Source organism: Podarcis filfolensis, assembly GCF_964270895.1.
Source record: "Podarcis filfolensis genome assembly, chromosome: 5".
Taxonomy (NCBI): domain Eukaryota; kingdom Metazoa; phylum Chordata; class Lepidosauria; order Squamata; family Lacertidae; genus Podarcis; species Podarcis filfolensis.
The window spans coordinates 16326155-16348575 of NC_139608.1; the positions used below are offsets into that span (position 1 = coordinate 16326155).

The 22421-nt window shown below is 43.9% G+C and overlaps 1 protein-coding gene across 1 annotated transcript in view; it reads left to right on the plus strand.

The window, feature by feature from the left end:
* The window catches only part of GOLIM4 (golgi integral membrane protein 4), a 56924-nt gene that overhangs the window by 9512 nt on the left and 24991 nt on the right, over positions 1-22421 (plus strand). The window contains exons 2-7 of the mRNA XM_083613256.1: positions 16636-16710; positions 18166-18215; positions 19048-19101; positions 19879-20029; positions 20243-20325; positions 21292-21375. Of these exons, the coding sequence (XP_083469382.1) occupies positions 16636-16710; positions 18166-18215; positions 19048-19101; positions 19879-20029; positions 20243-20325; positions 21292-21375 (497 nt within the window). The remainder of the gene's footprint in view (positions 1-16635; positions 16711-18165; positions 18216-19047; positions 19102-19878; positions 20030-20242; positions 20326-21291; positions 21376-22421) is intronic.

Below are 22421 nucleotides of genomic sequence, written 5' to 3' on the forward strand. Positions count from 1 at the left end.
GCGCCACCCGTGTCCCTTTCTCACACATAAGGTGTAGGCAAATCTGTCTGTTTCAGTTTCTCTCATCCCCACTCCCCCTTCTTAAGTTCAGGACAGTTCCACATTAGTTTTTTTAAAGCCATGAAAATTCACCAACCTTTTAGTGTGAATGTATTCAAACCTATACTAGTTTGTACAGTGGTACCTCGGTTTACGAACAGTCCTGTTTATGAACTATTCGGTTTACGAACTCTGCAAAACTGGAAGTAGTGTTCTGGTTTGTGAACTTTACCTCGGTCTAAGAAGGGAAGCCGAACGGTGGAAGGGCACCGGCGGTGGGAGGCCTCATTAGAGAAAGGGCACCTTGGTTTGAGAACGGATTTTGTTTAAGAACGAACTCAAGGAATGGATTAAGTTCATAAACCTAGGTACCAGTGTATGCAGTTTTGGCCTTTGCAAATCAGCTTCTCCTAATATAAATCATTTTTATACGGTGTTGTTTTCTCTAATATATGCATATATATATATGCACTTTACCACAGTATATGCATTCTTACACACGACTTGGCTGGAAAACTGCATTGCAAAATTGGGAGAAATGTGAATTTCAAAGGATGGCTGTTCTTGCTCACATTTTGTTCTGGAAAGTCCAAATTTGCATTTTAAATACAAACTGAATATAATTTCTCTCCCTCCCCCCACCCCTGCCCTTATTAAAAGTTAGCCATGAGGAAAAAAAACCATAGAATTTATTTCTATTTATTAAAACATGGATTTGTTGCATGGTGGGGGGGGGTTAGGAATGGCATTTTATACATGTCTACTCCTAAGTAAATCTCATTGGTAGTGATGGACCTTTCTCCCAGTTAAATGGGTATAGGATTGCAGCCTGAAATGGTATAATACTGTGTTTGGTTTATGTAGTCTTCAGTGGGATGAAGACAATGCCATCTAAGCATGTATCACTGCCTGCACGATTCGGGCAAAAATCTATAAATAGTTACCTATACTTTCTCCATTTACCAGCGTGGCTTTAACCAGTTGCTCTTTTGTGAAATGGATACTGATGTAATTTTGGAAGAGCAGGAATGTTAGCTCAGCCTGCCCAAGTGCTTAAAATAGGAATTACTCCGCGGTCTTCAGTAAGAATTAAAAACCCTGCATGCCCAAACGAGCTTCAGGAAATGTGATAGCATGGGAGGTCTAGACAGTTACCACATCGTTGTCCAAATAAAAGCGAGTGAACGGGTCATGGGGCAGGAGCAAGAGAGCATCTGAAAAGAAGAACAAATGAAAAGACAAACCTCTGTATCAAAAAGTGTCGTGTCATTTCACCCCCGGCCTGAAATAATCTTGCAATTTCCCTTTGGTCTTTGTTCTTAGATCTGGGCTTTCAATCCTGCCTACCAGTTTCCTGTGTTTGAAGGGCCAAAGCTTTGGCTTTTAGATTGTAAGCCTATGGGAGGTTTCCCTAGCCTGGTGCAATCCAGGTACGTTGAGCTGCATTGTCCCAAATGCTATTTAACATCTATAAAAAGCAAATGGGAGCAGTGATCAGGAGGTTTGGGGCTCTCACTGCCTCCGGTGCTCAGTAAGGGCAATATGACCAACAATTTGACTCTCTTTAGTTTGGCCATGGCCTGGTGATTATATCAAGCTGGTGGCATCACAGAGGTGGCCATTTTTGCTGATGGCACCGAATGCTGTCCCTGCCAGAATCTGGGATCCATTCTGACAGTTCTCGTAGCCTCACCTGTTTAGACAAGCATTTCCCTGCTCTGACTTGAATCTCCTTCTTTGATTGTTGTCTTAACGGTTATGCTGCGTTAATGGGCTTGAGTTATTTTATATTTTAATCATGGATTAATGTAGTTGCATTTTTTAAAAAAATAATTTGGTTTCTTGTTATTTTGCTGTTGGCTCTTAATTGTTTGAATGGCCTCTTTCATGAAAGGAAAGGTGGTATATAAATTCTGTTATGAATAATAATAGTAATAAAAATAAGTCCCATCGTCCCAAATCAATGGCTATGCTGACTCTGGAGCAGGGGTGGAGGAGGAGGGTGCGGTCGGTTCGCCCTGGGTGTCACCACTGAGGGGGGAGACAAAATGCTGGGCGACACTCACCGTGGGGCCTGCAGTGCGCCTGAGTCATGCATCTCTCCTGGGAGTGATATGGTGTCTTGGGCATCCACAGGCTCCATGGTTCCCCAAACGGTCCGCCCACCGCCTCTCCATCAGCTGTAGGGCAGCTGAGTGGGAAGAGGCTGGCAGACTCCTCGGATGCCCCACGCAGCATCCTGCCCTGGCTTGCCCTGCCCCTGGGCACAGGGCACAGGGCACGTGCGCCGCCCCAGGCACCCGATTGGCTTGCTCCACCTCTGATCTGGAGGCATGGTTTATTAACTTTGCATTTGTAGGACATCTAATGTTTGGGGAGCTTGATGATGATGATGATGGCCGTGTTGTGTAGAAAAGCTTTAGCATCTGGAAATACCACCAGTGCATAGTTTTCTGCATGGAAATAACACTGAAGAAAAGGCCTGTTGCTTCAGATCAAAGGGCTGCCTGATGCAGCGTCCAATTTCTGTTCGGCTTCTTAAAACCATTGCGGTCAATCTTAGACATGTTTATTTTACTAATTTATACAGTTTAAATACTGATAATTTCTAAGTGGCTTAACAAGAAAAAAATTGTAGTCTAACCTAAGTGATCCATGGTATCAAAATACAGTACAGTACTAATTCACAACACTGATGTTTGGCAGGGGCAGACTTTGCTCTTTCAAATTTCAGTGGAGCCCTGTGCAAGGCCAAAGTTTGTCACCCTCTCACCTTCTCTTCTGCTCAGTTCACTACGTCATAGTTGCAATGCCCTGCAACACCCCTTAGGCTTGGTGCCCAGTGTGGCAGAACCGGTCATGCTGCCCTAAGTCCGCCTCTGTGTTTGGTATTAATCAGGAAAAGGAACACTGATGGTAGATTAGGGACACCTTTCTAATTTCATTTTTGCATTTGTACATATATGGCTGCATTTGCACATACCACTAAGCCAAATTGCGACTTAGCGCAAATATTTGCCCATCACACTCCTCCCCAGTCCTTTCAGCTCAGTGTGGTGCAGCAGGTAAGCCAAAGCATCATCTGAACCTGAGATCATGCCTAAGTGCTCTCTCCTTCTTAACCATGGGCCAAGGTGTTTGCCTTCCTGCGACATACGAACCAGGCCCATGGCTTGTTGCAGTAAGACGTCTCATAGAGGCAGCAACTGGGCTATCTTTAACAGGGCAGGCTCACATCTCGGAGGAAACCATCAGGTTGCCTTTTGAAAAGATGGAAATCTTTGTCCATATTAGCACTGCTTACCTGCTGATTAGATAAGGAAAATACTTGAAGGGCCAGATAATTCTGTATTGCCACATCTTTGACAAGCCAATCTTCTCCGTCTGACCGTTAAAGAACCACAAGAGCTTGACTATCTAGCTCTTGTGTCTGGGAAGCTTATTACCACCTTTGTCCCAGTCACCTGTTTCGGGTTAAAATTGCCTTCAGGTAAATAGGCAAGGAAGTGTCATAAACTCACATGGTTTTTTGTCTATTGATTACAAAGTTCCCAGTGTGATATGACCAGGGCTTTTTTTCCAGCTGGAACTCTCTGGAACTCAGTTCCGGCACCTCTCAGGCGGGCGTCATTGCCATTATAAGAGAATAAGGGAGGCATTTGCGGTGAGTTCCAGCACCTCTTTTTCTAGAAAAACAGCACTGCATTTTGGCGCATCCTGTCCTGAAATATGCAAATCTAGCCTCTGTATCAAATGATGCAGTAATGGCTTTTATTTCAGGGTATCAAGTCTAAGCTATGGGTGCCATAGATACCACAGGCAATGAGTGTTTGTAGAGCTGCTGGAATATGGCACGAGGACTTATGGGCCTGGCTATGGCAGCTTTCCTAGAAGAAAGCTTCAATAAGATTGCAATCTAACAGAGCAATACAGTGGTACCTCGGGTTACATACGCTTCAGGTTACAGACTCCGCTAACCCGGAAATATTACCTCAGGTTAAGAACTTTGCTTCAGGATGAGAACAGAAATTGTGCTCTGGCGGCGCGGCAGCAGCAGGAGGTCCCATTAGCTAAAGTGGTGCTTCAGGTTAAGAACAGTTTCAGTTTAAGAACGGAGCTCCAGAGTGAATTAAGTACTTAACCAGAGGTAACACTGTACAAACACCCGGTCCACCTTGGCACAGGTTTTCTCTCTGCCAGCGAGAATGCCAGAGTGTGCTTCCCCAAACAGCAGGCTGGCTGTGGTGTTCCATCAAGCCTTTTGCTGCCACTCTGGCCAGGGTTAAGGATTGTTCCCTATGTTGATTAAAATCAACACTCTGGATGTGCTAGATTCCTCTGTTGCCTCCTGGGTGTTATAAAGGATGTTTTATTGTACTTGTAACTTCAAAAACCAAGGGTGCCAACAGAGTATTCTCTATGTGATTTGGGCCCTCTGACCCCCACACAAAAGATGACACACATTTGCATGTGCTTTTTTGTGTCACTTGCAAATGTATGCCCTCTTTTCAGATAATAAATAAGAGAGTCAGATGAACCTTTTCTAGCCGCTGTGCAGGTTTTTCAGGATCCTTGGAAGGAGAAACTTCTAAATATTTATACAGGAGGACAAATGTGGGTTTTTGTCGCATTTGTTCTATCCCCGGCACCCCTTCCTTTTATTAATATTTCTGATTAAATGCCAAAGGGATTGGTTTCTAATTTCCAGCAGCTTAGTTTCATCCCTGGATGGAGCCAATTAACAAACTAATTATTGAATAGCTCTTGTAGTCCAGCACCCTGTACAGACAGTAATCAAAGCTTTACTAATTACATGCATTAGGCATCTTAATTTATTGACATACCCATGAAAAATTATCTGTGTGGTAGCCTAGTTGGTCCTCCTTTCTTAATTACTGGATATTGTGGATAGAAAAAAATGTTTTATGGAGTGCTTCCTTATTATGCAAGGTTTTAAAGTGGGCCTTTTGTCGAGTGTGGGCAGGGGTAGGCTATCTTAATAGAAAAGCAGCCTACTTCCAAGTGACTAGCAAGGCCCCATCTGCAGTATAATACCACTTTAAACTGTCATAGCTTCCCCAAGGCATTCTGGGAACTGTAGTCTGTTCAGGGTTGTTAAGAGGCCATTCTTCCCCCCACAGTGCCTAGAATTCCCTGGGAAGAGGGTTTGATTGTTAAATCTCTGGTAATTGTAGTTATGTGTGAGGAATAGGGGTCTGTTAACAGCTTTCAGCTCCCTTAAACTACAGTTCCCAGGATTCTTTGGGGGAAGCCATAACTGTTTAAAGTGGTAAGAAATACTACTCCCTTGGTAAGTTTGTTTAAACACTACTCCTCTGCTACATGTGCTTAGTATTGCAGCAACAGTCCCATTGAACTCAAGTGGACTTACTTTGGAGTCAACTTCTATGGGATCACAGTGTCATTTACTTAAATGTCAGGACTCTAAATGGAAAAAATAGCTTTACAGTGAAGGGTAAGTCCCCACAGTCTACATATATCTATAAAACTCCCTTAGCCAAAAATATTTCTTTTCCTGAAATAGACACAGTCAGACTGGTTAATTGACAATGCCATTTCTATAGATAGCCCCATGGAACTTTTAGCAGCAGCAATAGATGCAGTTGGTGTTGAAACCAGCAAATCTTCCATTCTTCGCATGATTGTTCAGCTCCTCAGAACCATCTTTCCATTAGCAGCTTGAAAGTAGTAATCATATTTGACACTTGTATAGTGCTTTTAAGTATTCAGAGTGCTTTCACATACATTACCCTCTTGTAAGCCTTACAATAACATTATAAAGTTAGTGTGTATTATAGTCCCCCATATTACAGGTGGGCTGACTGAGCCTGAGAGAGAAAGGGACTGGCTTGCCTAAGGCCCCCTTGCGAGTTTGTGGCAGAAGCAAGATCCAAACTCATGACTTCCTGATCTCTGGCATTGTCTGTTAGCCTCTGCAGTACATCAGCTTTGTTCTGTGATGGTCATTCTGATTCTCTGTAAAGCAAAAGGCTCTGTAGTGGATATTACCTGCTGACATAACATGCCCAAAGTGCTAATTGACATCTAAGGTCTTGAATGTGATGTTATTTCAATTCTATTGCTAGCGGCAACCCTAGCAATAATGACAAATAATAAACAACAATGCGTGGATGGACATTCAGAATGGGTGAGGCCGTTTCCCCGGGGTTGGGAAGTGGAAACTGACTAATAAACGTTTCTACTTTTCATTCTGGAAATAAAATACTCCTCCTGAGTTGTTGGAAGTGGAGAAGTGATGTTTTATGGCTTCTACGCTTGTTTGGACTTGTTGGGTGAGAAGGAAAAGGACTCCTCTTAAATCACGTTGCGAAGCACCCTGCTAATGTATGCTCTAGTAATGCACAGTTAAATAATTCACAGACTAGAAGGTCTTGTCTAAATTCAGTGCTTTGGATTAATGGGAAACTGGTGCATTCCAGTGGGGAATCCTTAACGGTACCTTAGCTGATGAATCCGTTTTGTGCCTTGGACTCCTGTCACGTGACTTTCTCCCATCCATCCCTTCCTTCTTGCAGCAGATAATAGTGTGCATCCTTAAGTTGCTCATGTCTTGGGGTTTGCTGTGCATGTCAGAATTTTAAGCCAGGGGGTGGGGAACCTCCAGCCCATGGGCCTCATCAGACCCACCAGGCCTCCCCCGTTTGATGCCCGGTGTGGGGCAGATAAACACATGACTGGGCTGCGGTTTCCAGACACCCCATGCCAGCTGATTGTTGGCACCTGCAAAGTCCCCTGCACAACCCTTTGCAAGCCCTGCCAATCAGGGGACTGGTGAGGCTTGCAAATAGCCGCCCACAGGGCTCTGCAGGTGCCGACAATCAGCTGACCATCGGTGCTTGAAAAGCACACTGCCTTCGTCTGCACCCTTTGATTTTAAACCTTGTGGGCAAAAATGGGCCACCTGCTGTCATTGTAACATTGGGTGATTCTTAGGTAGGTGGCCCTGCCCACCTGTCAGATTTGGCCTGTAGGGATTGGGGAGATAAGGATCTGGTCTATTGGCCAGATCCAAATCTCCACCTCTTTTTTACACTCCACACACACCTCGATCTCTAAGGGAATGTCCTAAATCTCGGGGGTAAGAGTGTTTTTTTACTTGGCTTGAAAGCTTTTGCTATTGAATGCCCCCTTCCATGTTCATCTGACTCCAGGCTGATGCAGTTGGCACAGCTGCTCCTACCAGGTTCCCACCCTCTGATCTGCTGGGCACCTCTATTTATCTCATAGCCCCCACTCTCTTTAAGTCTTGAGCCTCAAAAATACCTGGAAACCCAGTGCTTTGCACTTCTAGATAACTCTAAATGTGTTGAACGGCGGGAAGCACACACAGGTCATTAAATTTGTGCGTGTGTGTTCATGTTGTGGTTAATGTGCATAACCAAAATGTGTGACACTGAAGGTGTGAGTCCTCATAACGTATATAAATTGAAGGGCCTTGACTGTTCTGCTTTTCCATATAAGATTTGTTGCTTGAGTGTATCTGTCTTAATCCTTGTGTAACAAAACTGCTTTGAGGAAGTGGCTTTAACAGTTTTGAGATATTGGTAACCACATCTCCCTCCTGGGTTTCTTCTCTCTGGCCAGAAATCGTTGGAGATGAGGGCTGAGCCAAGAAAAATACTAGAATCCCATAATGTTTGGTTATAGTATTCTAAAATGTTAGGATCAGATAAGCTCCCTAACATCTTAGAAAACCAATTCTGCTGTTGCATCAAGGACGGAGTAACTTTTGAAACAGAGCCCTAGCCAAAAAGTTGTCTTTAAAGTTATTTATGTTAAAAGCAACAGCAACAACAACACTGCTAAGGCAAAATTGTGTCCTTAGTTGTTATAGATCTGCACCATGGTTCTTGGTTTTGCCAGAATAAAATATATTTTCATATCTGTGCACTCGCTGCAGTTTTAAGTTTAAGGCAGGAGAAAGCAGTGCTTGGTCTGGAGCCCCAGACATATTTTAAATTGGTAAGTCCCATTGGACTCAGTGGGGCTCACTTCTGAGACTTCCCCAAACTGGTTCCCTCCGATGTTGGCCAGGGATGATGGGCATTAACATTCCAAAAGACATTGAGAGCATCAGCTTGGAGAGTCTCTAGTGCAGGGGTAGGCAACCTAAGGCCCGGGGGCCGGATGTGGCCCAATTGCCTTCTCAATCCGGCCTGTGGACAGTCTGGGAATCAGCGTGTTTTTACATGAGTAGAATGTGTCCTTTTATTCAAAATGCATCTATGGGTTATTTGTGGGGCGTAGGAATTCGTTCATTTCCCTCCCCCAAAATATAGTCTGGCCCACCACATGGTCTGAGGGATGGTGGACCGGCCCACAGCTGAAAAAGGTTGCTGACCCCTGCTCTAGTGGATCGGGGTATTTTGTCTCTAGCAAATGTGAGCCTCTTAACCATAAAGTTTAAAAGCAAAGAGATGTCAGCCTCTTACCCATAAAGCCTCGTACCCATCGCTTTTCCCCAGGATCTGGCAATTAGAGGTGTCTACTCCCTGCAAATGTCCTTCGTAGCAAATAGCCTTTAGTAGACCTATCCTTTCTGAACATTTCTCATCCTTCCGATTGTCATTTTATAAGAATGAAGTGGAAGAATAAATGTCCGCCCACTCCAGTTAAGGCTTCCAATATACCAATGACATTAATTATATGAATTTGCAACATTCAAGTTCCTAATAGTGCCCTCTGTACTGAGGTACTTGCTTTATTGAAAGGAAATGAGAGAATGCAGAAGGAATGAATAAGCTCTTGGTTTTCAGAAGCTTCTTATGCCAAGTGGAAAATTTTGGGAGGACAGAGATTCTGCTTTTATACAGTGGGCCAATTTTTTTTTTAAGTGTACATGCAAACAGCCAGGGGGGGAAAAATCCACTATGCACTTCTAACTTGAAACTTGGAATAATTCATTCTTAATTAAAATAACACCCGTGTTTAATTAGAGTTCCCTCTCTCTTTCTCTTCTAATTTTAAAAATAAGAGTAATAAAAAGATGATTTCATCTTTGAGTTTAGAAGTTCACAGTTTTGTAACACCCTGAAACTATGGCTGAGGTGATGAATTGGACTACAGATGTCAGAAGGTCAATGTTTTGCTGGTATTTAAACCAGATTATTTAAACCAGATGTTTCAATATATGCACAGCATTATTTGCTAATTATTAATATTTTTCATTATTGGTAAGCACTGTGCAGACCGTTAAACACTTACAAAGCACCTAAAATTATCTAAGCATTATATACGTATCAGAAGATAAGAGAGTACCTGCCTGCAGGCCCACAATCTAATAGCCACGATACAAAAGGAAAAAGGAATAGGGAGGGAAGAGGAAAGCAAGCGTTGGGGCAGCTTCTTCTGCACTGGTCAATGGATGGGACCAGGTTTTACTCCCCATTGGCATGGTATTCTTTATAAGAGACAAGGTACACCCTCCCAGTGCCCTTAATGTCCTGGCTGGTGGGAGAGGTCAGAGAGTATGCCTCCCTTTGATTCCGCAGTCTTATGGCAGTTGAGAGTAACTAGCCTTATTAGGAGTAACTAGCCTTATTAAGTAACTAGCCTTATTAAGAGGAGACACTTGAGAGTCCCATGGACTGCAAGAAGATCAAACCTATCCATTCTTAAGGAAATCAGCCCTGAGTGCTCACTGGAAGGACAGATCGTGAAGCTGAGGCTCCAATACTTTGGCCACCTCATGAGAAGAGAAGACTCCCTGGAAAAGACCCTGATGTTGGGAAAGATGGAGGGCACTAGGAGAAGGGGACGACAGAGGACAAGGTGGTTGGACAGTGTTCTCGAAGCTACCAGCATGAGTTTGACCAAACTGCAAGAGGCAGTTGAAGACAGGAGTGCCTGGTGTGCTCTGGTCTATGGGGTCACGAAGAGTCGGACACGACTAAACGACTAAACAACAACAGCCTTGTTATTACATATCATTATTAGTTGTTACTGCTTTGGGTTTCAGAGGGCAGGACCAGGCCCAGGCATCTCCAAAAAGTGTATTAAAACTTTGGGGAATTTTCTGTGATCTTATTATAACCAAGCTAAAACATAAGATAGTAGTTTCATTTTTTAAAAAAATAACTTTTCATTATTTACACATAGGGAATAATTGCTTTTGTGATCTTCAGGGTAAAATTCCTGTTAAAATCAATCAATAATTTTAAAGTGAGGAGTATTGTCACCATAGTCTGTTTGCACATTTCCACAGGACGTTGAGGGAAGTACAGTTGGGAGGCAGAATGCTGAATGGCAGAATTGTTTCGTTCCAGAAACAGCACCATTTTAACACTGTGCAAAGTGTGCCGATTCTTGCTGAACTGAGTATAGAGACTTGGAAACACAGCTGTTCAGGTCATTCTTAGCAGCATTTCTTTGATTTAAGTTTGTAAGGATGAAACAGGTTGATGGGTTTAGGACAAGCTGAGCAGCTGTCCTAAGTTAAGATAGGGCTGTTGTGTAAGTGAAATGAATACAAACCACCCTCTGAGATGGAATTTAATAAATTGGAGGCTGCCGTCTGGCACATTTAAGCTTGCTTAAATTCCGCTGAAGTCAATGGGGAGAACCAAGGAAGAATGAGGATGCGACCTCTGGGTTATTATTGGGGAATATGGTTCAGAACACCACATCTCATTTTCTTTGCAACGTCAGGTCATAAGAACAATATGAGAGCTTTGCTGGGTCAGACCAAAGCCCTGTCAAATCCAGCACATTGGTCAGCCAAGTGCTTATGGGAAACCCACAAGCAGGGCATGAGGACAATGTCTGTCATCTGTTTTTGTTTCCCAGAGAACTTGTACTCAGAGTCATGCTTCCTCTGATCCTGAAGGTAGCATTCAGCTGTCATGACTAGTAAAGGTAAAGGGACCCCTGACCATTAGGTCCAGTCGTGACTGACTCTGGGGTTGCGGCACTCATCTCGCTTTATTGGCCAAGGGAGCCAGCGTACAGCTTCCTGGTCATGTGACCAGCATGATGAAGCCACTTCTGGCGAACCAGAGCAGCGCATGGAAACACTGTTTACCTTCCCACTGGAGTGGTACCTATTTATCTACTTGCACTTTGACGTGCTTTCGAACTGCTAGGTTGGCAGGAGCAGGGACCGAGCAACGGGAGCTCACCCCATCACTGGGATTCGAACTGCCAACATTCTGATTGGCAAGCCCTAGGCCCAGTGCTTTAGACCACAGTGCCACCCACGTCCCGTCATGACTAGTACCCTTCGCTTTATCCCCTAGTAAAAGGTAAAGGACCCCTGGATGGTTAAGTCCAGTCGACGGTGACGATGGGTTGCAGCGCCCTTCTTGCTTTTCAGTCTGAGAGAGCCGGCGTTTGTCCACAGACAGCTTTCCGGGTCATGTGGCCAGCAGGACTAAACTGCTTCTGGTGCAACGGAACACCGTGACAGAAACCAGAGCGCATGGAAACACTGTTTGCCTTCCTGCCACAGTGGTATCTATTTATCTACTTGCACTGGCATGCTTTCGAACTGCTAGGTTGGCAGGAGCTGGGACCAAGCAACAGGAGCTCAGCACTGTTGTGGGGATTTGAACTGCCGACCTTCCAATCGGCAAGCCCAAGAGACTCAGTGGTTTAGACCACAGCGCCGCCCGTGTCCTCTGTACTTTTTTATAAGATTTCTTAGCGGTCCTTCACCACAGGGAAGGTTACAACAATGAAAGATGCAGTAATAAAAACAAATACGGCAATGAAGCATCGCAGCTCAAACCAGAACAATAGAGATTCAACAAAAGTTGGGGGTCCTGTAAAACAAAATGCCTTAGGGTTGTGTCAGATGGCAAAGGTGGTTTCTCACGAGTAACCAGGCAGAATTCCGACCTGTCTTTTACAGGTTTTATTTAGTTGCAAAACTATTTACAGTGCAGAGCCCCAGAGTTCATGTCTGCCTCAATCGCTAGCAGAATCCGGGAGTGCTTGTTTCCTGGACCTCCCCCAACATAAAAGTTTCGTTACGCCCAGCCTTTTCCTTCCCTCTTTGCGCTTTAGATTTCTGCGCAGGGTGGGCAACGGAAGGGGCGTGCTTCCCTCCTGGCCAGCTTTGCCCACCAGCATCCTCTGGTCCTTTCACCTCTTCCCCACTGGAGGTGGGGCTTTCCTCCTCCCCGGAAGAGGAACTGCTTTGCAAGATTTTCGGAGGCTTCCTGTAACACAACTGTCCCTCTGCTTCCTGTCTCTGTTCTGATGGCAGTTCCCTGACAGGCTGTATCCAAAGCAGTAACTCATTCTGTTAGTGCATGAATTTATAGTTTCACAGCTAAGCACCCCTTTTCTCCTCTCTCCAAGCAACTCCTAAATCTTGTGGTTTTCCGCACTCTACAATAGATTGGGGAAAGCTGCAGGGGGAGAACATAAGAAGAGCCAATGGCCCATCTAGTCCAGTATTCTGTTCTTACAGAGGACACAAGGAAACTTGCAGGCAGGACCTGAGCACGAGAAGAAGAAAAAACCCGCCATAGTCTCCAGCCACTGGGACTCAGAAACATTACTGCCTTTGACTGGAGACAGAGAGCAGCCATCACGGGGAGTGGGGAAGTTATTCTGCATTGGATACCACCCTTAACTGTCAAAAGGCTTAACTGTAAAGAGGTGCATCTACAACATACGATGGAAGCTATATAAGGAAAATACTAGGTGCCTTTCAACAGGGCCTTCTTTGCTATCCTTAACCCCAGTAGGAAAGGAGGTGGCCTTTCAGATAGTTGGGCCGTATGCTGTTGAAGGAACACAGCCTCTACTGAATCAGACCATTGGTCCCTCTACCTTGTTGTTGTTGTTGTTGTTTAGTCGTTTAGTCGTGTCCGACTCTTCATGAGTTGGACCATGGACCAGAGCACGCCAGGCACTCCTCTCTTCCACTGCCTCCCGCAGTTTGGTCAAACTCATGTTCGTAGCTTCGAGAACACTATCCAACCATCTCGTCCTCTGTCGTCCCCTTCTCCTTGTGCCTTCCATCTTTCCCAACATCAGGGTCTTTTCCAGGGAGTCTTCTCTTCTCATGAGGTAGCCAAAGTATTGGAGTCTCAGCTTCAGGATCTGTCCTTCCAGTGAGCACTCAGGTCTGATTTCCTTCAGAATGGATAGGTTTGATCTTCTTGCAGTCCATGGGACTCTCACGAGTCTCCTCCAGCAACATAATTCAAAAGCATCAATTCTTCGGCAATCAGCCTTCTTTATGGTCCAGCTCTCACTTCCATACATCACTACTGGGAAAACCATAGCTTTTACCATACGGACCTTTGTTGGCAAGGTGATGTCTCTACTTTTTAAGATGCTGTCTAGGTTTGTCATTGCTTTTCTCCTAAGAAGCAGGCGTCTTTTAATTTCGTGGCTGCTGTCACCATCTGCAGTGATCATGGAGCCCAAGAAAGTAAAATCTCTCACTGCCTCCATTTCTTCCCCTTCTATATGAACTGGGAATTTTGGAATTTCAGACAGAGGGCAGTCCCTCTGGAGATGTCAAGGATTGCACCTGCTCATACCACAGAGTTACCCTACATCAAGCAGATAAGACAGTATTAGGAAGCTGCCTGGTACTGCATCAGACCATTGTTCCAACCACCTCAGTATTGTCCACACGGACTGGCAGCAGCGGCTCACCAGGGTTTCATACACCTGTCTAACTTGGAGGCAATCAGACATCTTGGGGTGTTCTGTGACTCCCCCCATCCCCCTTACTTAAGAATCGCTGAGTGAATTATTCACACAATATGATAATTTGCAATCAAGTCACATCTACTGGGGGGGGGGTTGTGGCAGAGAGGTGGGGGAAGAAAAAGGCTTTTAATTTTCAATTCCATTGTGTTCTTTTTCTCCCCTCGCCCATGCTCCAATTAAAGGGTGGAAAGAATGCATAATCAGATTGAAGATAATTCTGACTTTTCTTGATTTATTGCTAGTTCACTTGGCATGTATTGACTGTGTGTTGATGTGTGATTAGGTTTATCATCCCTTTGGGCCGCCATTGACTGCTGCCAACTGATTTTTCCCTGTTTATAATGCCAGACCTTCGTATCCCTTTTCCCTCCCGCATTGCACTATGTACATAAGCAGAAGGGGAGGAAAACAGCTTCCATTATATGCGTTTTTAAAACACACACATCTGGAATCTTTAAATGATTGCAGCATCTTTCAGTTTAGACAGTTTCAAAAAGCTACGTCTTTTGAAACCAGGCGGTACGGTAATCTGCGTGAGGATTGCGAAAAGGTCTTAGCACCCTAATGACCTCATCCTGTCTTCTGAAAATAGGAAGTTGCCTTATACCATATCATTTGTCCATTGAACTCCAGTGTGGTGTAATGGTTAAGGTGTCTGACTAGGATCTGGGAGACCAGGGTCCAAATCTAATCTGTGTCATGAAGCTCCTTGGGTGACCATGAGTCAATTCACTGTCTCTTAGCCTCCCAGGCTTGCTGTGAGGACAGAATGAGGAGGGGGAAAGTCATTCATGCTGTGACCTTGAGCTTCTTGGTGGAAAGAAGGGAAAGAAATCTAATGAAGAAGCAAACAGACAGACTTGGTATTGTCTACACTGACTGGCAGCAGTTGGGTCTTTCTCAGTGCTACCTGGAGATGCTGGTGATCTAGGGACCTTCTGTATGCAAGGCAAATGTTCTGCCACTCAGCTTTGGCCCTTCTAGGGTCTAGAAGCCAAGCCTTATGAGGAACGGTTGAAGGAGCTGGGTATGTTTAGCCTGGAAAAGAGGAGACTGAGGGGAGATATGATAGCCATTGTCATATATTTGAAGGGCTGTCACATGGAGGATGGAACAAGCTTGTTTTTTCCTGCTCTGGAAGGTAGGACTCGAATCAGTGGCTTCAAGTTGCAGGAAAGCAGATTCCGAATAGACATACGAAAAGACTTTCTGGTGGTATGAGCTGTTCTGACAGTGAAACAGTCTCCCTCGGGAAGTTGTGGACTCTCCATCCTTGGAGGCTTTTAAGCAGAGGTTGGGCGGCCATCTGCCATGGATGCTTTAGCTGAGATTCCCCACATTACAGGGGGTTGGACTAGATGACCCTTGGGACCCAATTATGTGAGTTCAAAATGCACCGGAAAGCTAAAGAAAGGAAGTTCATGCAAATGGTTAACACATATGGTTTGTTCTTGTAATGCTATCAGGTTGTAAAGGTGGACTACATTTGCATTCCTAACCCTGCTTACCTGGGAGTAAGCCCCACCGAATTTTTTTAAAAAACAACTTCTTATTTTTATTGATGTATAATAGCAAAGAAAAGTGACAGGCTGGGGAAAGGACCAACCTATCAAGTCACATTAAAAATGCAGTCACCACAATACACCCATCTTAAATTAGTGGAACATGAATAAATGTAATACTAATAATACATTGCGTACCTACAGGTGTGTGTGCATAGGTGCCTCTTTTCAGATCACCTGCTCTTCATGCACACATCTGAGCATGGGGCACACAAAGTAAGGGGTGGCAATGTTTGGAGCAGGGCTCCCACCAGCATGATCTCACTCCTGCTTCCATGTGTTTATGGAGGTGATTTATGAAAGAGGCTTTGGAGCTGAACTCTCTCCATCTGTGAGGAACGTGGTGTGAAAGTTCTACCTGAAACTAACTTCTGAACAGTGTTAGAAACTGAGATATGAAAGCTAGGAGCTAAAGGCACCTTAAACCTAGGTTATGGGTGCAACAATGGAATGTCTAGGTGCGCTTTTTATAACAAGTATACAAAGCTGAAAATGAATGAACTGCAGCTAAAATATTATGTTCATTTTTCACATGGTCTAGTCCTTCCCCTGCCCACCCCCTAATATTCTTCAGAGGGTCTCTTCTCCAGTCTTCAGAGAGTAGCTGGAAGTAGGGAGGCAGAAAAAGGTCCTCCTTTCCTTCCACTGTGCAGTTTTAATCTGAAATCTTAGGCGCAGTACTGCACCCAGAGCTCAGAAACTGCTCGCTCTAATGAAATTTGCTGTCGCAAAATGCGCCACAAACAATGGGAGTTTCGAACACTGCTCCTGAAGAATATTCAGCTTCTCCAGCAGGGGGAGAAATATTGTGTGCGCGTGCAAATATGCATACACGGGCAAGCCAATATAGCCTTACACTGAGTCACACCATTAGTCCATCTAGCCCAGTGTTATTAACGCAGATTGGTAGCAGATCTCCAGGATTTCTGACAAAAGTTTTGCCCAACCCTAGCTGGAGATGAACCTTGGATTGAATCCCGAGACATTTAACCTGCTAAGCAGATGCTCTGCCATGGAACTACAGCATCTTCCATCGATTAAAGACCAACTGGCAAGCTTTTGGCTACATGGATGCATGCAACCTGTAATTTCCCAAAGACCACATTGTGGATGCACAAATTGCATGGTTTGTGCAACTTCACTGATAGTTCCTGAGAACTTTCTTTTGCTGATTTTGTTAATGATTCCTTCCCTCCTATTCCTTGTACATCCATTTTTTATTTTTATTATGTTTTCAAAATGGATACACACACACACATTTTGTTACCTGTTGAACTACTCCTCATTTACATCCAGTTTATTGATTTTTTCCCTTTTTCAGTTGTATATGAGCACCGGTCAAGATTAGAAAAATCTTTGCAGAAAGAAAGGCTTGAACATAAGAAAGCAAAAGAAGGTAAAAGATTTTACTTTTCACAAAAAGAAAAAGGATAGGAAGCAGGAGAAATGTTGTTCCTACTTGTATTGTTATTACAGGAACACTGTGTTGCATTCAGGGCCATCGCGGTTTTCAAGACTCCTTTAAAATAGGTTGTGCTTTGCCAAACATTTTTGAAAATAAGAATTGGCTATTTTGCTTTGGAGCGATCAAATCTCTGGAGTTTCTTAATGAGTTTTTACTGCCATCTAGTGGATAAGGACAACAGCAACAAAACTCCATCTGACTATATGAGTGTTTTCCCAAACTAAAGTTTGGTTCTTGCACTCAAAAACACATTTATATTTCTACAGTTAATACCTATGGATATATTTCCTGGCCAGTACTCAGAACAATAGGCAAACACTCTTTGCAGATTATGGCATAATTCAGGTAACAGTGTCTCCTGGCATCCCATTATAACCATTGCTCATTCGGCTAGGGCTGTGCTTTCTGGGTCATGTTGGCACTTCTGAGATACCACTGCATCTCTGAGGCTTAATAAGTCAGTCCTGGTATTTCCTTATTCCAGTGGTGGGTTTCAGGCTTGGCATCCCATGATGTCAGGCGATTGACAGGTGAGTCGCCCCGCCCACTTGTCAAAATGGGTCTGTGGTTGATCAGGGTTCCTATCTCCATATTGGAAACCCTGAGGACAAGTAAACCTTCCCACTAACATGGATTATGTGTTGCTTGTGTCTATGCATGCAGCATAATTGTGGAGACCTGGTTTTGTCCCAGGTTCTCTTACTTGCCTCTTTACGTGTGCACAACAAATGCGTGAAGAAGACTCTCCTAGTAGCTGAACATGTAAACCAACAGCCTCAGCAGAATCCGTAGCAATAGGTTGTATTCAGCTCACGAGAAGACCCATTGACATTAATGGCCCTAAGTTAACAATGTCTGTTAATTTTAGTGGGGCTACTCTGAATGGGACATCATTATACCAACTAAAATAATGCAGTGCTATGATTAATGAACAACGCCTTCATTGGACTGAGATACCCAGAGGGACTCTTGAATTTGTCTTTCTTGATCATGGATGACCTAAACGGAGATGAACAATGAATTCACCTTGCTGTATTGTTGAAGAGATTTTCTGCGTTTCTTTTGTCTGGGGGGAGAGATGCAGAAGGTTTCTTCCTCAAAACAGCAAGATGGTTTCATTGTTCAGCCTGTTTAGGCCATCTTTCCAATTAGCAAGTCATCTTCCTAATTAAGGATATAGCAGATTAGACTGCTACCACCTGTATGCAGAGATGTTTTGACTTTGTCTCTTGGATGTGTTTTATTGTTTTTGCAGTTGATTTATTGTATGCCTTTTAAATGTTTAAACACATTGCATGCCGCCCTGATAGCTGTATAGATGGAGCTTATAAATATAAATAGACTTTAGCCTTTTAACATCATTTTCTCTTCCTTTTTGTTTTTTAGACTTTCTTGTTTATAAATTAGAAGCACAAGAAACACTAAATAAAGGAAGGGTAAGTGTGCAGAAGTAATGAACAAGATGTTTCTGCTTATTGCATAAGCTGAACTGATAATAGAGTTATGAATGCTCTTAACATTTAACCTGTTCCAAGGTATAAAGAAAAAGGAAAACATACATAATTATAATTCACAAGAAGTAAGACTACTTGGAGTTTGACTTGTCCTACGAGGCTTAAGGAGTCTTTTTAAACAAATTCACAAAGGATAAGGCTATCCAATGGTTACTGAGGTTTCCCCTGGTAGATTTGCTGGGTCCGTATCTTGGTTCAGAAAAAGTGTTTTTCCCCCAGACCAATTTAATTTGGAGGGGGCGATTTTTGGATGCTTGAAGTTAAACAGTGGGAGCTTTTGATTCCCTTCCTACAGACATGGAGACAAAGGGGAAGTGCAACTTGCCTGTTCTGAAGGTGGAGAGGGATGCTGGGATGTCTAATAAAAACCTTTGTAGCTCAATGGCGGAGGATCTGCTTTGCCTCAGGATGTCTTGGGTTCAAGCCCTGGCATCACTAAGTTGGGCTGGGCATGAAACTACTATCAGTCAGTACAGTCCGTTGTGAACTAAAAGGACCTATAAACTTCCTCTACTCTTCTGTGTTCTGCCTCATCTCCATCTTGGGGGTGTTAAAGTTGGCCTGTTGTTCGTGGGAAATCTGCAACCTGAAGATGTCCTGTGCCCTGCATGCCTGATACGTGGACAGCCCTATAAGTAGATCCATGGGCAAGTTCAGAGTTTCCTAGTATTATAATTTACAGAGAGGTACTATAGCTATGCAGGAAGCTGCTGAGTATGTCAGCTAACTATATATTACTCTTTTTGTTTTGCAGCAAGATTCCAATAGCAGATATGGAGCACTGAGTGTGCAACACCAGATGTTGAAGGTAGATACATGCATCTTCTTAAGCATCCTGTCTTAACAGGGGAGTTAGAAAAAGATGACAACATTTGGCTTCCAGTCCTAGTTGGCATTTTTGGGAAATGGATGTCTCCGACACCAATAGACCTTCTGGGTGTCATGAGAAGGCCTTGGTTGCAGAATGTTTGCTTCCCTGTGATTGTGTGCAAAATTTTAAACTGTTCTTGAACATGTGTACCCCAGTAGCTGCCGAGAAGTGTTTGACTTGGGGAACACTCTGAAGCAGCGATCTGCCTCACCTACAATCTGAGGTGGTAACAGACCTATCAGAGGACTTTACAACATTGGCAAGATTCAGATTGAATCACTGATCTGGTTTGCACGTAATGAAGAAATAATAATTTAGTGCTATGCCAGTTATGCTACTCCTTCCCCTCTCCTTCATGGTATGGTTGCAAGGAAGACATTGGAAAAATCCACTTCCTGTGTGAAACTAACCATGGTTTACTTTGGAGCTTGAAAAGGATGAACCAGTGGAGAGGGAAGGGTAAACCATGGTTCAGCGTTATGTCCAAATCAAGGCATTGTTAACACTCCCATCAGCACTAACCCAAGGTTGATGCTACTAATGGTTTTCATCTTCACCAGACGACTCCATGGCAGTATTGAAATTCCACAGGCCTATGTTAAACCATACTCTCATCCTGGGATGGGGTTGCCCTGAACGTCCAAATACATAAGTTGTCAGCTGGTCAGATAATTCCTTGTGATGTGTCTTGTCTGCCCCCTCTCCTTTTTGCAGAGCCAGCATGAAGAACTGAGGAAGCAGCACGCAGACCTGGAAGAGGAACACAGGAGGCAGGGAGATGACTTCAACAGAGTGGTCAATGATCACAAGGAAAAATATATGGAGTTACAGCAAGAGAAAGAGCAGGAGCTCTCCAAGCTGAAAGGTACAGCATTGTGTTACTTGATTTAAATTTTGGGGAGGGGGAAGAGGGGCCGGGCCATTCCCTGGAATTGCCACCCGTGTTGGCATTAACTCAGCTTCCATTAGGACTTGACTGCAAATATTTAAATTCGTGAATAATTAGGATGCTCTGTGTCTCTCTCTGCCATGTATAAATCTGTCGGATCAATTCTTGTTTGCGCTGAATTTTTAATAGAATCCATGTATAATCTGCGAGAAGAGAACAGGCAGCTGAGGAAAGCCCACCAAGATATTCATACTCAGCTACAAGATGTGAAGGTAAGAACTTGGGCCTCCCAAGGCAGGAGTTGGGGGCAGGGAGAGAGAAAAATCTCCTTGCTTGCAACTGGGAAAATAAGATGATGGTTGCAAATAGATCTTTTCTTGTTTAATGGAAGGAAAGGTGCGATGGGTATATTTTTCTTAAATGCGTGCACAAACATGCTGTTATTACTTTTTAATTATTTACTAGCAGCCTCAAACCTGGCATTGCCTGGAAATTCTAAGAAACCCAAGAATCAGTGCAATTTTGAAACCAGTGGTTGAAATTACTACAGTTTTGAAAGATTCAGCCTACTAAATTGATCCAGAACGCTGTCCATTTTGAATCCAAGCATGCACAAAACCTTGCTCGTTGATCTCAGGAACCACCACGTAAAATTTGGTTGTGGTAGCTTAAGTGGTGTTGAAATGCACAGCAAACCAGCAAACAACTTTCCAAAATAGGTAGCAGACCAGGGAAGAAGTACCCAGTGTTGCTTGGGAATTCTAAGAAGCCAAAAGAAATGCTGAGGTTTATAAATGAGTAATGAAATTGCTGGTTTCCTGCCATGTTTGGTTAAAACCAAGGCAGTTCAGAATGGCTCAGTCTGCCATCTTGATTCAAAATGGTTTCCAACCGCTCTTTCTTTGTCTCAGGGAGCAATAATGGCAGATTTGCATAATGTCCTGCTTTAGATGAAACCAAATTCAGCAGACCCAAATCCATTCACAGGGGCTATAAAAGGGGGGGGGGGGACCGGGTCGCAGTCCAAAGCCAAAACACAGGGGCAGCACAAGAGGCAAAAACTATAGTTCTTTCTGCACAAAAAGACAACTTCACTGAAGTGTTGGTAAGATGTAAACACACACACAAAAAGGCAGGTTCTGAATCAGTTAAACTGCTCGCAATCCTAAGATTATTTCTTCGTGTCTGATGAAGTGCATTTGGGATCAACCTTGATGGTGGCGTTTTCTTTTGTGTAGCTGCAGCATAAGAGTTTAATCTCTCAACATGACCAGCTTGTAGTGACGCTGGAAGAACACAAGAGTGCGCTAGAAGCTGCGCAGGTCAGCCAAGAAAATGGCTTTGCATCCACCCTGCTCTTAATGAATGGTGTTTTTGTTTTCGTCTATTTAAAAAAAACCTTCCTAACATTTCTTCCCTCTTTTTTTATTTCTGCTGACCACAACTTTTATGCATGCACGCCTTTGGTGGGGGGTGGGGATCTCCGGTTAACAACCAGCTGCCCTCTCAGGGTAAGAAATGCATGCTTCGAAGGATTTCTGCTCTGCCAAAATTATAGCGTAGTAAATTGTTTTTGTTTCTTGACAGCTCCATTATGGGCTCGAGTGAATGCATGCATATATGGATAAAAACCACATCTTTCTTTCCTGTCCAGGAGGCTACAAGCTACGGCTTCTATACAGCGGGGCCGTGAGGGTGTGCCTTGGGGGGCCTGAGCCCCTGGAGCTTTCGCACTGGTCCCCCCCCCCGGATCGTATACACCTTCCCACCCCCCTTTTTAAAAAGTGACTTCGTTTGCAGGGCTGCTGAATATTCTGCAGAGTACAGTTCTGGCGAGACCCCAGCCACCTTCCATCTCAGTTTGCTCAGAGACCTTAGCCAGCACCTGTGCGTATAAATTAGCTCATGCAAATTTGTGCTAAGGACTTGCAACATAGGAGTCAGAACACCGGTCTCTCTGACTCGGTATTGTGTCTACAGTGACCTGCAGTGGCTCTCCAGGATTTCAGAGACAGTGGTGTTCCCACTGCTACTTAGATTTGCTGGGGATATAACCTGAGATCTTCCGCATGCAAAGGAGATGATATTATTATTATTATTATTATTATTATTATTTTATTCAATTTGTATACCACCCTTCATCTGAAGGTCTCGAGGCAGATCAAAGCATAAAAATACAAAATGAATGCACAAAATACATATTAAGAACAAAGCAAACCCATAACCCACACATGCAACAAAAGCATCCAATATAACAGGACTAGGCAACGCTCTGGACACTCCATCACATTCCTCTGCTGTAAGAGGAATTATAGTCTCTCTGGGACACGGGTCTAAACCACTGAGCCTCTTGGGCTTGTCGATCAGA